The sequence below is a fragment of the Monodon monoceros genome, unplaced genomic scaffold (genome assembly GCF_005190385.1).
Source record: "Monodon monoceros isolate NGI ecotype Baffin Bay Population unplaced genomic scaffold, NGI_Narwhal_1 Super_Scaffold_10, whole genome shotgun sequence".
NCBI lineage: Eukaryota > Metazoa > Chordata > Mammalia > Artiodactyla > Monodontidae > Monodon > Monodon monoceros.
Genome location: NW_021703766.1, coordinates 19,351,058 through 19,366,628, shown reverse-complemented (window position 1 = coordinate 19,366,628; position 15,571 = coordinate 19,351,058). Strand labels below are relative to the sequence as shown.

The 15,571-nt window shown below is 54.9% G+C and overlaps 1 protein-coding gene across 2 annotated transcripts; it reads left to right on the top strand.

The window, feature by feature from the left end:
- Window positions 1–5,126: 5,126 nt before the first annotated feature.
- Window positions 5,127–13,867, top strand: CA7 (carbonic anhydrase 7). 2 transcript variants are annotated; one of them, XM_029208315.1, is made up of 7 exons: window positions 5,127–5,270; window positions 7,821–8,018; window positions 10,804–10,922; window positions 11,648–11,743; window positions 11,845–11,907; window positions 12,435–12,590; window positions 13,093–13,867. In XM_029208315.1, exons 1-7 carry the CDS (start codon window positions 5,231–5,233, stop codon window positions 13,213–13,215), a joined length of 795 nt encoding a protein of 264 aa, XP_029064148.1. In that variant the 5' UTR covers window positions 5,127–5,230; the 3' UTR covers window positions 13,216–13,867. The 2 variants fall into 2 exon arrangements, with proteins under 2 accessions (XP_029064148.1, XP_029064158.1); XM_029208325.1 differs by lacking the exon at window positions 5,127–5,270 and adding an exon at window positions 5,675–5,980.
- Window positions 13,868–15,571: the final 1,704 nt, after the last annotated feature.

Genomic DNA, 15,571 nt, shown 5'->3' with positions numbered 1-15,571 from the left:
AGTACTCCTTGGCTTACAGCTGTATGTAGCTCTTCAGTCTCTGCCTGCATCATCATAGATATTCTCCCCTCATGTCTCTGTATTTCTTCTCATAAGTCACATTGGATCAGGGCCCGCCCTAATGACCTCATCTTAACTTGATTATATCTACAAAAACCATATTTCCAAATAAGATTACATTCAAAGGTCCTGGGGGTTAGGACTTCAACAACTTTTGGGGGATCTAATTCAACCCATAACAGCATGTAAAGGTGCCTGTGATGGAGCCATGGCGGTTGACCAGACACAAACCCTGCCATCTGGGAACTCAGGGCACCTCACAAGTTCTTCCTATTATAGAAGACAGGGAATCAAAGGTATCAGAACAGGAAACAAAGGCTGCATTCATTTAGACCATTGGTTTTCTAAGTGAGGCCCTGGACCAGAAGCATCAATATCACCTGGGAACTTGTTAGAAGTGCAAATTCTCAGGCCCCATTCCAGACCTGCTGAAACAGAAACTCTGGAGTGAGGCCTCGGAAACTTTTAAGAAGCTCTCCTGGTGATTCTGATGCATGCTCAAGTTTGAGAACCACCAACCTAGGCCAATCTCCCACTGAACAGGTGGGAAAACTGAGCCCCCAAATCCCTATACAACCCCTGTTTACTGAGTACTCATATGCCAGGCAGGCCCTTGACACGCATCACCATTCTGTGCTCATTGTACTCACCCAATGCAATAGATACTACTGTTTACCCCATTTTATACCCAAGAGAGCAGACACTTGGAGAGGTGAGTAAAATTCCAAATTCTCACAGCTATTAAAAGGTGGCACAGGGATTAGAAACAAACACCCCTACAGATCTAGCCAGACCCAGCTTAGGTCTATTATTTTACCCATCCTGGTTGGTCTCAGCTGGAAGAGACAGGATACTTGGGCTTCCAGGAAGTTTGGGGCTACCTCTGCCCTGGAAGAGGTTATAATCTGTGGGAAACCAGCCAGGAAGAATGAATCACAACCTAGGACACACTCCCAGGCCTTAGCTACTAGCCCTCCCTACCTGACCTTATCTATCCCAGCCCTTCTCATCCTGGTGCTCATTGGCCAATCTCTTGCCTCTTTCCTCCACCCCTCGGCTGAGAAAACTGTGGGTCTGTAATGTTCACAATTGTATCACCCATGCCTGGCTCAGCCCTTCGCATCTAATAAGTCTTCAATAAATGCTTTGAATGAAAGAATAAATTCCTAAAACTATTTCCACCATACCTTCTACATTTTAAAATGCCTTACCCACAATGTGTACCTCATCTTATTTGGTTATACCACTTTCCCAGGGAAATCATCAGACACACACACAAAGATGTATAAATAAGCATGCCCACTGCAGTGCCTTTACAATTGTGAAAACTGGAAATAATCCACATACTAGAGCACTGTGCAATTATTAAGTGTCAAGTTCTCCAAGACTGATGACACAGGGAAATGCTTATCATAGGGCATGAAGTGAAAAAAAAAAAAAAACTGGTCACAAAGCTCCACATATGATTCCGATTGTCTTTTAAGTACTACTAATACATATTGAAAAAGCCCGGCAGTATGGTCACTACAATGTTAACAGTGGTGATTCTTGGGTGGTAATATGACCAGTGATTTTAATTTTCTTTACTATGCTTTTCTGATTCTCCCAAATTTTCTACAATAAATAGGTGCTACCACTGTAACTGGAAAAGGAATGTTTGGTTTAAATGTGCCCAAACAAGCTAAGGAGAAGGGGAAAGAACAGAGGTCTGAGAGTACATGCTTGGTTCCAGGACACTCACAGATATCACCTCACCTGACCATCCTATTAGCCCTCTCGATTCTCTATTCCCATCTGATAGATCGGAAAACAGGTGCAGGACTTCCCTGGTGGTGCAGTGGTTGAGAATCCGCCTGCCAATGCAGGGGACACGGGTTCGATCCCTAGCCCGGGAAGATCCCACATGCCGCGGAGCAACTAAGCCCGTGCACCACACACAACTACTGAGCCTGTGCCCTAGAGCCCGCGAGCCACAACTACTGAAGCCCGTGCACCTAGAGCCCGTGCTCCACAACAAGAGAAGCCACCGCAATGCGAAGCCCATGCACCCCAATGAAGAGTAGCTCCTGCTCTCCACAGCTAGAGAAAGCCCATGTGCAGCAATGAAGACCCAATGCAGCCAAAAATAAATAAATTTTTAAAAAAACAAAAAACAACCCACAATAAGCTGTAATTTTGATCTTAGAGTCTCTAGGTCTTCGGTCTGGCCCGTTGGCCATGTGCACAACACACAGTGAAGAGCAGGCAAGATTCTGCCTGTTGGTGCAGCACTGGACAACTGTTGTCTCAACCAATGTTCACAGGGATCCCATGAGGTGGTCAGGGCTGGGATGATGCCCCAATCACCTCATTGTTATAGAGAAGAGAGACTTGTAACTTTGAGAGGGGAAGTGAGATCTGGTCAAGTTCGCAATGAATGAGGTGTGGCTGTGCAATCTGCTCCTGCCCTCCTTCTCCAGCCCTTCCTTATGGCTCACACATCCCTACCCTCCCTCTCCTCCAGAAACAGCAAAATCCAGGAGGCCACTGATGCCAGTGAGACCAAAGAGTAAACTCCAGAGCAGTGAAATCAATTCAGCTTTAAAGACGGCACGTAATTGAGACAGGAGGTGCCTGAATGGGGGCACAGTCTTTCCCAAGTTGACCTGAGTGGGCTGCAGGGAAACTGGAGCTTCACCTGAGACAGGCAGACTCCATCAGCTCCTCTTACCTACCTGAGTTCCCAGTTCTCCAGCACCCAGAGAAAATTGCCAAAGACAGGATATAGGAAGGAAAGAATTGGATCAACTTTTATCTGGTTGTTAAAGAGGCAATACTTTAATTCTTTCAAAAGGAGTAGGCAGTAAAGAGTGTCCCTCCCACCCCCATTCCGCACCCTCCCCCACCCTTCGGGGCTCCCAGTCTCCACCCTGGAGGCAAACACTCTCCCTAGCTTCCATTAAGTCATTGTGAAGAGAGCCTTGCATATATACACAAATGATAATCAAATTTAAAATCCACTTCCTCCCCTCTCCTGGTGATTTTAGACATGCTGAATAAGGGACTCAGCAGCCCTGGGTTTTCATTCTTGCTCAGTTGCTCACTGTACAGCCTAACTCAACTTCTCTGAGCCTTGCTTTCCTCATCTGTAAAGTGGGGTTGCTGTGCGGATGAAACTGGATTCAGAACTAAGTAATCCCAACTTTTTTAGCACCAGAAATAAACATGGAAATGTCTTCTGGGTCACAGTGAGGGGGAAGTAGGTCAATGAAGTAGACACATTTGGGCCCATCCCCAGGCCCTGAAAGTGTTGCAACTCCCCCAGGAGAAGAGTGGCTGGCTCTTCTGGGAGATGACCGGAGACTGCAGTCCTCACTCTGAAGCTAGTCTTTGTCTTCTTGGTCTAAAGATGACATTTCTGGTTTGGAGACCTGGGACCTTGACAAGGTTGCATGCCCTGTCACATGACAGTCTTGGGGGCCACCCCCTACATGTTTATTATGATGCCCTGCCCCCCTGCCCTAGGGTCAGATTTCTATTAAGGGCCCCTTCCAGCTCTTGGGTCAGGGAGGAGCATCTAGGCAGTGTTGGGAAGTCACTGACTGACCTTGGCCCAGCGACCAGTTGTCCCTTGATCTCCACAACTCTACTTGGGGACCTGAGGGGTTCAGGGCCTGGGAGAGGGAAACCAAGACAGCCACACAGATATAGGGGAGCCTGGCAGACAAGATGGCACATTCCTTCACAAGGTCAGCCAACAACAGGGCCTGAAATAGTCTCCTCTGGTAGAGGTCAGACCAGCAGACATTTCACAAATGGCCCTTCAACTCTGGTTGGGTACAAGCCCCTGGGTGGGATCAGTTGTCTGTCCTTCTATCCACTCATCTGTTTGTCTTCCCAAAACTGCCTGCTGCGGCCTAGCCAGAGACAAGCCCTATCCTTGGCATAAGGCCACATCCTCAGATGAGTCGGATTGGGCCGGCTGGAGCCAGTGGGTGGAAGACAGAGGACGTCCCAGGTGGAGGGCACAGCAAGGACCAGGCCTTGTGGGTGGGAAAATGTTGGGCCAAGGCAGACACTGAGATTGAGTGCAGGGTGGAGGCCCTGAGCTCCCAGCAGGTGTGCCAAAGGTCATGGAGAGGCAAGGAAAGGAGGGACAAACAGCAGGCTGTAGAGGAATAGGCAAAGAGACCCAGACAGAGGAGGAAGCCAGGAGGAGAAGGAGAGGGTGGAGGCAAGGCCTCAGACTTAGTTCCATGGGAAAGCCAGCTGGTGTCTGTGGGTCTGTCTGTCTTAATGACCAGTGCTTAAAGCCCAAACTCCCCACTCCCCCTTTGAGGCTCCGGTTCTGCCCGAGGCCTCCTCCTAGCCCAGGGCTCCCAGATCCCAACCACAGGACCCCTTTGCCCCCAGCACCAAGGGGAAGTAGTAAAGAGCACAAGAGCCTAGGAGTGAGACAAACTAAGAGTAAATCCCTCACTCTCTGGCTAGATGACCTCGGGCAAGTCACTTCACCTCTCTGGGCCTCAGTCTCCTGTTCTGTGAAATAGGGCTAATGGAAGGACCACCCATTGTTGTAGGGAAGCTGAGAGGGTTAGATGACAGGAAGGACCCAAAGCTTGGCCCAGAACTTGCCAGTGTCTGGCAAACAGGGGAAGCTCCAGTTCTGGACACCTGATGGTCAGTGCAATCTGCAGTTTAAAAGGGTCCCAGTCCAAGAGGACTCAGGGCCCAGAGCCCAGGTCTCTGGTGGTGGGATTTACTGCCCAGTGACAAGCCTGGGGAATAGATGGGATGTGGAGAAACAGAGGCCGCCCTCAGCATTGGCCATTTCTCCTGCCCCAGAGCCTGTACACGGGCTGGAGGTAAGGAGGGAGAGTGCTCCGACCAGGGCCAGGGTGGGGATGGGGCTGGGGTTTAGGTCCCCTTGACCGCCCCCCACCCACCCCCCGCATCTCGCATCTCAACTCGGGGCTCAACTGGCCTGAGGGCGGGTGGGCGAGGGCGGGGCAGGGCCGGCCCCTCTCGCCCGGCTGGGGGGGGTGGGGGGCGGGTCGCCTGGGAGCTGCTCCTCCCGCCTGCCGCCGCTTTAAGAGGCTGCTCCGCGGCAGCGAGCGGGGCCGGAGCCGCAGTCCGAGCGAGCAGAACTGAGCCGAGCCGGCAGGTGCACGGCTGCGGGGACGGCAACAGCATGACCGGCCACCACGGCTGGGGCTACGGCCACAACGACGGTAGGCGCAGACCCCGGCCGGCCCCCACCCGCTGGGACTCGCTCCTGACCCTCGCGCCCAGCCGGGTTTGCGGTACCCTCAAGCCCCCTATCCTCTAGGCGGGACCGGGATCCCTCTCCCATCCGTTCCCCAGAACCCGGCCCACCCGCCCGGCCCGAGCCCTGCCTCCCCCCGCACCTGGCGCAAAGTCCGCGCTGCACCCCGGCCGGCCCCGCCGCCAGCTAGCCACCCCGCGGCCGAGCGCGTCCAGCCGCCTCTTCCGCGCAGCCCCTGACGGCCCCGTTCGCTCTGACCCGGGCCGGGACACTCACTCATCGCCGGAGTGCGCAGCGGGTGAAGGTAGCCCAGGGCAGCGGGGGGCGGTCCCGGCGGAGCGCTGTGCGCTGTGTCTGTGCGGGGAGCGCGCACGCGTGTGTGCCGGGACCTCCGGCGAGCTGGGCTCCCCGTGGGCAAGGGCGCGGTGTCCTGCGCAGAGAGTTTCCCGGTCGAAGCGTCCGAGCTTTCGAGTCGGCAGGTATGTGAAGGAAGGGAGCATCTGGGGGCTCACGGATGTGTCTGGGTGTCTGCCTCGGGCAGGGTGTTTGAGCACGTCCAGGTGTGAGGCATGGGAGCCCGTGGCCCACACCAGCCTCCTGGTCTGACCGGGAGAATAGCTCCTCGGTCCTGCCTCAGTTTACTTAAGATGCAGAGGAAGGGAGAAGAGGCAGACGGTGAGAGCCAGAAGGCTTGAGTGTGAGACTGGGGCAAGTCAGTTCCTTTTGGGCTATTTCTTACCAAACTGGGGTCGGGGTGTGGGATAAGGGTTTCTTGCTTTTCCCGAGATGAACAATGAGGAGCAAAGATCCAGGCTGCCAGGATGAAACCCAGGCAAGGCAGGTGGGGGTGGGGAGAAGCGGAAGTGCTGGTGGGAGGAACGGCCCCGTCCCACTCATCTGAGGAGAGATAGGCACTCTGTGAGGGTGGGCGGGGGTCCTAGGCTACAAAGCCTGGGGGTTTGGAGGTTACAATGGGCCAGAAGGAGTTAGGGAGGTGCTGTGGTGTCTCTGGCCCCTCTGGGACCCCAAGCACACAGGAGAATATTCTGGAGAGGAGAACCCCAAATCTAGACATGCAAAAGCTAGAAAGAGACTTTCAGAAAAAGGCAACAGAGATCAGCAGAGATGTAGAGAGAGGCAGAGAAGGGGCAGGTTGACACGACCCATAGAAGATCCTCTTCCCCCCCAGCACCTGCTCCCAGCCAGCTTCAGGGTGCTTCCCCCTGACTCCAGCCTTCTTGCTGGTCCTGCCCACCAGCACTGTGTCCAGTATCCCAATAGGCCTGCCCCATAGCTGGCCACCCTGAAGCTGCTGCCCCTCGCCCAGTCCTGGGCCACCCAGTCTAGTTGCGATGAGGGAGGAAAAGACAGAGGATGGAGGTGCCGGCATGCAGCATGCTCACAGGACTTCAAAAATAACCCAGTGGGTCTGGGCCATGATTCTGAGTCATCCACTGGGGACACAGCTTTGTCGGCACCTGCTGCTGTTTTCTCAGGAAAACTTAAGAAGCCAAAAACGGGGAGAAGCACCAGCCGGCAATAGCTCTAAAAATAGGCTGCATCTCAGGATGTTCCCCAGGGAGATGCCGAGCCTCTCGGCTGCAGATGGAGTCTCTGGGAGGCAGGTGGTGGGTGCTCGTGGGCGTGCATGCAGGTGTGTGTGCGTGTGTGTGCGTGTGTGTATGTGTGTGCACGAGCATGTGTTTTGCTGTAGTCTCTTAGTGCAGACCTGGGTTTGCAACAGGGGATAGCTGTGTGTGAGGGTGCGTATGTGTGTGTCAGAGGTAGTTGGCAGGGCTATGTGTTTGTACACATGTGTTACTGGGCCTGATGGCTCTGGGTGCGGTGAGCTCAGGTCACTGTGCATATATGTGTGCACACGTGAAAATCTCCCCGGACCTGCACATGTCTGGGGAGGGCAGCTGGGGGCAATGCATGCACACACTGTGTATTTATACCAGTGCCCAAGTGTGTGCACGCACATGCGCCAGTGGCCCTCAGTTCCTTCATCTGTGAAATGGGGATCATGCTCGTTTCTACTTCACGAGGCTGGTATGAGGAGCAAATTCATGTCACAGAGCCAAAGCGAGGTTGATGTGAACTTTTGTTGTCATTTTCACAAACACCAACTCGAACTTGGCCAAAGTGCAGGAAGAGGCCAGATACCTGGTAGGGTCAGGTAAGGGAGTTCGGGAGCCCGGGGACCTCTCTAAGCAATACTGCCTGTCGGGGAGGACCCACTACCCCAAACTGCCCCTGAGCCTGTAGCTTTTTTGGGCTGCCTTCCATGCATTACCTCTCTGTGCCTCCTATCAGCTCTGGGTGGAGAGTTTTAGTGAGGCCATTTCGCAGACAAGGAAATGGAGGCTGAGAGGGGAAGTGGCAGAGCTGGGATTGGAGCTCCACACTTCATGGCTCCAAAGCAGGGAGCCATGGACCATCCCCTACAGGTGCCCTCAGTCTGCAGCCCAGAGATTCAGGCTGGCCTGAGTCCTTGCCCTCTCTCCATCTGCAGGCCCCTCACACTGGCACAAGCTGTATCCCATTGCCCAGGGAGACCGCCAGTCACCAATCAATATCGTATCCAGAAAGGCTGTGTACTCGCCCAGCCTGAGGACACTGGAGCTTTCCTATGAGTCCTGCACGTCCCTCAGCATCGCCAACAATGGCCACTCTGTCCAAGTGGACTTCAATGACAGTGATGACCGAACTGGTAAGTGGCCCTTATGGTGATGTTTGCCGGACCCTGGTACCCTTCCCCCCGGGATCCTAACCTGTTTCGGGCAGGCTCAGGAGGGGCAGCATGCTGTGGTAGGGAAGGAAGGCTCCACTGCTCACCAGCTGTGAAGCCTTAGGCTGAGCCTCAGTCTCCTGATGCATAGGATGGGAGCATTAAGACCCTGTTTTCCTCCCTAGGATCATAGAGAGGAGAAATGAAAAACTGAAGTGATGTTTGTAGTGCTGGCATATAGCAGATGCTCAAGAAATGCTAATTCTTTTTCTTCTCTTTCAGTTGTGCTTTAGGTCAGGTTTATTTTCACTCCCTGCCCCATCACTGAGCTGCTGTGTGGCCTAAGGCCAAACCCTCCTCTCTGTGTGATCTGGCCAAGCCCAGCAGAGAGAGAACGGAAATAAAATGTTCAGTGTGCCAGGCCCCTTGCTAAGGTCACAGGCAGTTCTTTTATTCTTCTCAAGAACCTACCTCTAAGTTGGGCAAGTAGAGACTCACTGAGCTGGGGAGGGCCAGAACCAGCCTGGTCCCACTCCAAAGGTCTTTTCTCCAACCCACCTACAGCCTCAAGATCCCAACCATCCTGGACAAAAGAGAGGCCAGTGGGAACTTGTAGCAGCTCCTTCCAAGGTCTCTTTGCCCTGGGATTAGAGTTCGGGTTCCTTCATGATAAATTCTTGGACAGAAGCCTCGGGAGTGCTCCTTAGTAAAGGGATTTTTGTCCTTATGACCAGGCCTGTGAGGGATGAAGTGGGGTAAGGAGGGAACCTGCTAAAGTTTCTTATGTAAGGAAGTGACTGGTACTTTGCCCCTCTATCGCCTCCCCCAACCCCCCCATACGCACAATGAAAGCACTCAGGGAAACTTAAGTTTCAAATAGAAAATCAAAGGGCAGAGAAGGGGAGGAAAGCCAGATAGGAATGATCTTAGTTGCTTAACTCTGAGTTCCCTGGTAGGCTAGGGAAAAGGGGAAAGAGGATCAGTTATAGTTCTTGTTGCAGAAGGTAGGAAATCCAGCAGATCCTCAGAAGAGAGAGACAGCATTCTTGGTACTGAATTCTAAGAAAAGCCTCCCACCCAGAACTTTGGGGAGGGACATGGAGCTCTTGATGACCTTAGATCACAGTTTATGAAGGAGCAGTTTTCAAATGGTTGGATCTTCTAAACAGCCTTCAGAGGGCACTGAGGGCTCAATTCAGACATCAATAGCTCAGTGAAGGCCACTCTTGGCAGGGGAAGGCCCAAGGAAACATTCCTCTGGACCACTGATCCAGGGGCTCACTTTCTGACTTGGTTTGGGTTCCGTCCCCGATCAGAATGCCCAGGCCTCAGGGGTAGGGGACCAGTGGGAAGAAAGTAGGCTTGGGAGTGAGACAGTTGGGTCTCTGCCACTCCCCAGCTGTGTGACCTTGGGCAGGATACCTACCTTTCTGAGCCTCAGTCCCACGTCTGGCCAAGGGGGTAACAGGTAACAATGTGTCCCCCTCTAGGTCACTGTGGGGATTAATGTCTGCAGACTGCTGAACACATAGGAAGTACACAGTGAATGGCAGTGTGTTCTATGGTCAGGGTGGAGAGAGGAGGCTAAGGGAGCCAAGCTCAAGGTTTAGGGAGGCAGTTCACTCCCTAAGAGACTGCACTGTGGAGTCCCAGGTGGGTCATGCTCAGAAGAGTGGGCCCTCCCAGCCCATAGCAGGGAGCTGCCTACTCCTGCCCTGGCCCACAGCCATCAGCCCCAGGCTCAGTCAACCACCCAGCATTGCCATGGACAGGCCCCGCTTCTCAGATGAGGCAGGACAGCAAGAATGGGCCTCTGGGCTGTCCCATGGTCCTCCTCCTTGAAGGGCCCACAGGGGGCAAGGCCCTGCCCTGGTCACCCGTCCTCAAGGGGCCTAGTGGAGCTCTGAGCCCAGGGCCGTCACCTGATCCAGGAGCTCACATTCTGCCCTGGCTGGGGCTCCCTCCACTGCCAGATCTCTTTCAGCTGGAAATTCAATCAGTCCCAGGAGGCCTTGTGAGTGGCCCCAGCTCGCCAGGTATCAGAGTGGGAAATTCACAAAACCAGCATAAGTGGGGCTTGCCAAAGAGGGCATGAAGGAGGGACATTGGAGGTACCTGGGCCTGACCATCAGAGTGGGGACCCTTAGGAGCTGGCCTCTAGACATCAGGTCCTGGGGAGCCTCCAGGTTCTGGGGAGGCAGCACGACCTGGTGATTAGGGCCTTGGGCTCTGAACTTATATGAAGTAGATGCAGGCTTATATCCTAGCTCAGTGCCTTGCTGTGTGACCTTGGGCAAATGCCTTGCCCTCTCTGTGCCTCAGTTCCTCCTTTATAAAATAGAAATAATAATAGGTTTTGTCTTTCATGAGCTACTATCAGGACTAAAGAAAAGAATTTTTCCGACCCAGCTGTGGGTCAGGGCTCCAGACCTGGGAGGTCTATTGTTAGTGATAATCGGGGCCTGAGAGGCAAAGTCCCAGCTTCCACTCGAAACTGGGCAAGAGTGGGGAGGATCCAGATGGAGAGATATACCCACTCAGTGTACCAGACTCCTCTGTCACCTACAGGGCTCCAGGATTTCTGCCCTGGCCCAGCTAAGGGCATAGGGAACTGGGCGGGGGCTGATCCAAGTCCACTTAGAGCAAGGAATGTTGCAAATGAAAAGTTTATCCCTCTCCTGAGCACTGCCCTGATATTGGCGCTGCTGTCTGCGGGCGGTGTGGGCTCTCTCACAGCAATTGCTACACACCGCCCTTCTCCCCGCAGTGGTGACTGGGGGCCCCCTGGATGGGCCCTACCGGCTCAAGCAGCTCCATTTCCACTGGGGCAAGAAGCACAGTGAGGGCTCAGAGCACACGGTGGACGGCAAGTCATTCCCCAGCGAAGTAAGACCCTCCTCTACCTGAATCCCTTTACCACTTGGGGAAGGAGTTGGGGACTGGGGAGCCAGGGTCTTGACAGGTGCCTGGTGTGGGGTACTGGAGAGAGTGAAGTCACTCGGGGACCTTTGGGAGAGACGCCCTTCACCTGAAGTTCAGGTCTTCCACCTGAACTCTGCCTACTGTCGTCCTGATCTGTGTGTCCAGAAGGAATTTTATGACGGACAAATCCAGTCCCACCACAGCCTTACTAACAACCCTTCAAGGATTAAGCCTGGCATTCAAGGCCCTGCATGAACTGGCCTTGCCTGGCCTCATCTCCCTTGACCTCTTCCTATATTGACCTGCATGTGATGAATCCCCTGCCCACACCTGGCTCTTTCATATCTCCAGGCTGCTGTTCTTTCAGCCTGGAATACCTTGTCCCAAGAGTTCCATCTGATAACCCCCTTCTTATTCTTTGGACTCAGCTGCAGGCTTCACTTCCTCAGGGAGGTGTCACACTGGATAGTCATTATCTGTTTCACAGTTCACGGAGGGCAGGGCCCGATCTCTTTGGTCCCTTGGGGCTCAGAAAAGGGTCAGGCCCAGAACAGGGTAAATGCTATCTGTGGCCCGCCCCTCCCGCAGAGGGGCCAGGAGTCCGGTGGGAGTGAGGGAAGCCTGGCTCTGAGCTCCCATGGCCCCTGGGAGGCACTAAGCACTGGCCTGGCCTGTCGTTGCCCCTGTAGCTGCACCTGGTTCATTGGAATGCCAAGAAGTACAGCACCTTTGGGGAGGCGGCCTCAGCACCCGATGGCCTGGCTGTGGTTGGTGTCTTCCTGGAGGTGAGGGGGTTACCTGGGCCCAGAAGGCCGTGGGAGGCCTGGTACCACCCCTAGTTCCAGAACACAGTGAGATCTGGCCTCACACTACTTCTCCCTGACAGACGGGGGACGAGCACCCCAGCATGAACCGTCTGACAGATGCACTCTACATGGTTCGGTTTAAGGTGAGACCAGGGGTCCATGCCCTTGATCTACAGCAGCCTGGTGGGGAGGAAGGAAGAGGCTAGATCATGGAGTGGGCCCATCCACTCCTCCATCCTGGCAGCAAACCCTGGCAGAGGTGAAGGGTGCAGGTCAGCACCTGTGGTGCCCTGCAACTGACTCCTCGTCATCAGGGTCCACGGCCCCACTGAATGCCCAGCGTGAAGTCTGGTTGGGCATAGGATTGATGAGATGCCTGTCACATTAACGGTTCTCTGACCAGCAGCGCCATTAAGCTCTGTTGAAGGCAAGGGAGAGAACATGGTGCCCAAAGAGCTTTAGGAACCACAGCTTTTACATACAAGGGAATGGGTGGAGAGGGCCAGCCAGGCTGGAATATAGCCTCTGGGATCACAGACATCTGGCCACAATTTGCATCAATGGGCCAAGGAGAAGCCTAAATCCTATTGACAGAAATCGGTGGGGAGGGTGTTGGTCTCATCCTGTTGGGAGGTCTTTGCTGACTCCTGGGTCCCCCACCGTGCCCCAGGGCACCAAGGCCCAGTTCAGCTGCTTCAACCCCAAGTACCTCCTGCCTGCCAGCCGGCACTACTGGACCTACCCTGGCTCCCTGACAACACCCCCACTGAGCGAGAGCGTCACCTGGATTGTGCTCCGGGAGCCCATCAGCATCTCTGAGAGGCAGGTGAGCCGTCCCAGAGTACCAGATGGAAGGATGCGACACTCAGGCACACCCGGACAGTGTGACTCTCCCAACCAGCAGCCCACAGCCTGTGGTCCCACCATCAAGGCTCCCATCTTTTGCTAATAAATGTTTAGATCCTTGGGTGGGAGTCAGCTTGGTTGTTAGTTATTAGGACCTGGACACAGACTAGAAGGAGAGATCCCTGGGTCCTGGGACCACCCCTCGTGTGTTAGGATCTGGACGCTGCCTTTACCGATGATTCTTAGCTGGACAGGAACTGGAACTAGGTGGAGCAGGGTCCAGGTCCAGAGGCTCTTCAGTGAGTAAGTAACTGAGGTTGGGTTCCCAAAGAGGACATGAGTGGGGAGAAGTAGGGACAAGCCCTAGGGGGAAGAGGAGAGAGGGGCAGAACTGGCTGGGCAGGGTATGCCAGATGTTGTGTCTGGGATCAGAGAGGACCACAGCGCCCCCATTCTGCACTGAGTATCTCTTCTGCCTTAAGATGGAGAAATTCCGGAGCCTGCTTTTCACCACAGAGGATGATGAGAGGATCCACATGGTGAACAACTTCCGGCCGCCACAGCCACTGAAGGGCCGTGTGGTCAAGGCCTCCTTCTGGGCCTGAGCTGCCTACCTGCCCAGCCGGCCACTGAAGCACCATCTTCCCAAGGGCTTCCATGTCAGCAGACACCAAACCATCCAAGGCTCCCTGCGTAGGGCTGCTGTGGACCCCACTTCAGCTGGCTTGCTCCTTGGCCATGCTGGAGGCTTCTCGATGGGACCCTCAAGTCGGGGGACGCCTTTCAGCTGCCCTGGGGACAGGAAGGACAGGAGCTGAGCATGGTCCGAGCCTAAGGCTGCCTCTGCTCTCCAACACCCAAAGGCCCCTGGGAACCTCCTCTTGTCTTCCCCGCTGGCAATGGCAGCAGCCCCACCCTGAGCTCACACTGTGATGGATGAGACCAAACTCTCCAGGGCAGGCAGCTGGCATTGCCAGAAAGACTCAAGCAATAATTAGAAGTGGGCAGAGCTGCCCTCTCGGTGTTACCTCTTCTGCAGGCCTCCGCCATGCACACACCTCACTGCCAGGCCATTAAAATCAGGACCCAGCCTGCTGGAGGTGACATGACCTTCTCCCTCCAGCCACCTGCCGCCATAGGCAGGCACTGGCTACAGCTTACGGAGTATCTCCCTTCGTCCCCACCGAGCCACCAAAGCCACCTACATGACAATCCATCCATGCACTGATTAATAAATTCATGCATTCATGCAACAAATACCCGTTGAGTGCCTGTGTTCTGTCAAGTGCTGTTCCAGGCATCGGGGAGGCCATGGTGATGAGTCAAGCACAGGATGTTGAGAGGGCCGTGGGCACCGAACAGGTGAGGGTGATACAGACGGCGGGGCAGGGGCCGTGGGGGCAGAGAAAAGGGGGAGCCTACTTTCCCCACCCTGAGCTCACACTGTGATGTCCTCATCTGGTGAAGAAATTAAATTCCAACCAGTATTCCAAGGCAGAGAGAAGGGAACAGCATGTTTGAGCTCAGGGAAGAGCAGGTGTGCCAGCTCCCAGGTGAGAGCCCAGGGTGTTTGTGGAACAGAGAAGAACAAGTGGGGCTGGAGCCCTGGGGGAGGGCCTGGGACTCTCTCCCAAGGCTAATGAGAGTCAGGAAGGATCTGGAGTAGAGGAGGGGCAGGGGCAGATGTGCAAAGGCTGGGAGATCCCTGTAGAGTGTGAGTTGGCAGGTAGGACTGGCAGCAAGAGAAGGTGGTGGCCAGTGGCCAGGAGAAAGAATACAGGGTGGTGGAGGCCGGGAGAAGGGGGCTGGATGAGAGAGACCTAGGAGGTGGAGCCCAAAGATAGCATTTGGCTCTCTGTGAGGGTGGAGGGGAGTGCAGGGTGTGTCCCTGGGCGGAGACAGAGGACAGGAAAGCCTGGGCAGCAGCAGACCAGGATGGACACACAGCTTTTGTGGGGCCCTGAGAGGAGTGCTAGGAAGCTCTGGGGTGTTGGTGTCTGAGCCGAGGAGAGAGGTGGAGGGTAGAGGGTGCTGCTTTGGAGCATCTTCACTCAAGGTGGTGGGTGAGGCTGAGGGGAGGGAGGGGGAGGGTGCTCAGTGAGAGAAGGGACCCAGGATCTAGCACAGAACCAGCGCACGGCCCTGCGGAGGATCCGCTCAGAGGGAAAGCCACAGAGTGGCATCTGAGATACCTAGGTGGGAGAGTTTGGAAAGGGGCATTGGGGGCTGCTGAGGAGTCTGAGGCAGGGCTGGGGCTGGGGTGAGGCAAGTGATCTCTTAGGGTGCAAAATTTAAGGAGGCACACACCCTCAGGCCCCGACCCTGCATTTGTATGACGCTGAGGGTGCGTGTCTCCTTAAATGTGCACCGTAAGTGCCTCGCTGGACTCACCCTAGTCCCAGCCCCAGTCCAGAAGGTTTAGAGACCCAGCCATCACTGTGCCCCATGAGCCAGGACAGGGGCAGGTGGTGGACAGTGAGGGGGCTGAGGAGTGAGGGGAAGTAAAACCGGGACAGCAAATGTATACGTGTGGTTGTGAAGGGGAAGAAAGTGATAGCTGAGGGGCCACAGGGTCGAGGCTTTTGGAAAGATGGGCCGGTGGTGTGTCTGAACATCCTTGGGAAGGAGGCCAAGCTGCAGGTACCAGCGGGGCTAGGGGCGCATCGGTCTACTCACTTTGGCCACAGCTCCTGTCATTGTCACTATACCAGAAGGGCACTCCAGGGTCATGGGATACTTCTGGGTTTTGGGTGAGGCCACGAGGAGAGGGTAGAATTAGGCCTTAGACTTCTAGCTTCGAGACCAGGGAGGCAGGTAAGGGAGAGGCTTGCTCTGTTGACTCCCCCCTTCCATTCTCATGCTCAAGGCAAACCTGTCCCCAGAGTGGCCCTCAGCAAATGCTGCTCCAGCACAGGGCCAGACACAGTTTCAGCCTGGCTGGCACCCCTGGCCCAATCTGGG

What these genes read in the sequence shown, in the direction of transcription:
- CA7 (XM_029208325.1), top strand. Translation starts at nt 5,875, where the DNA reads ATGGGAGCCCGTGGCCCACACCAGCCTCCTGGTCTGACCGGGAGAATA. An exon ending in GCAAGTCATTCCCCAGCGAA is followed by an intron (nt 10,923 to 11,647) that starts GTAAGACCCTCC and finishes TTGCCCCTGTAG; the next exon opens with CTGCACCTGGTTCATTGGAA. An exon ending in TCTACATGGTTCGGTTTAAG is followed by an intron (nt 11,908 to 12,434) that starts GTGAGACCAGGG and finishes ACCGTGCCCCAG; the next exon opens with GGCACCAAGGCCCAGTTCAG.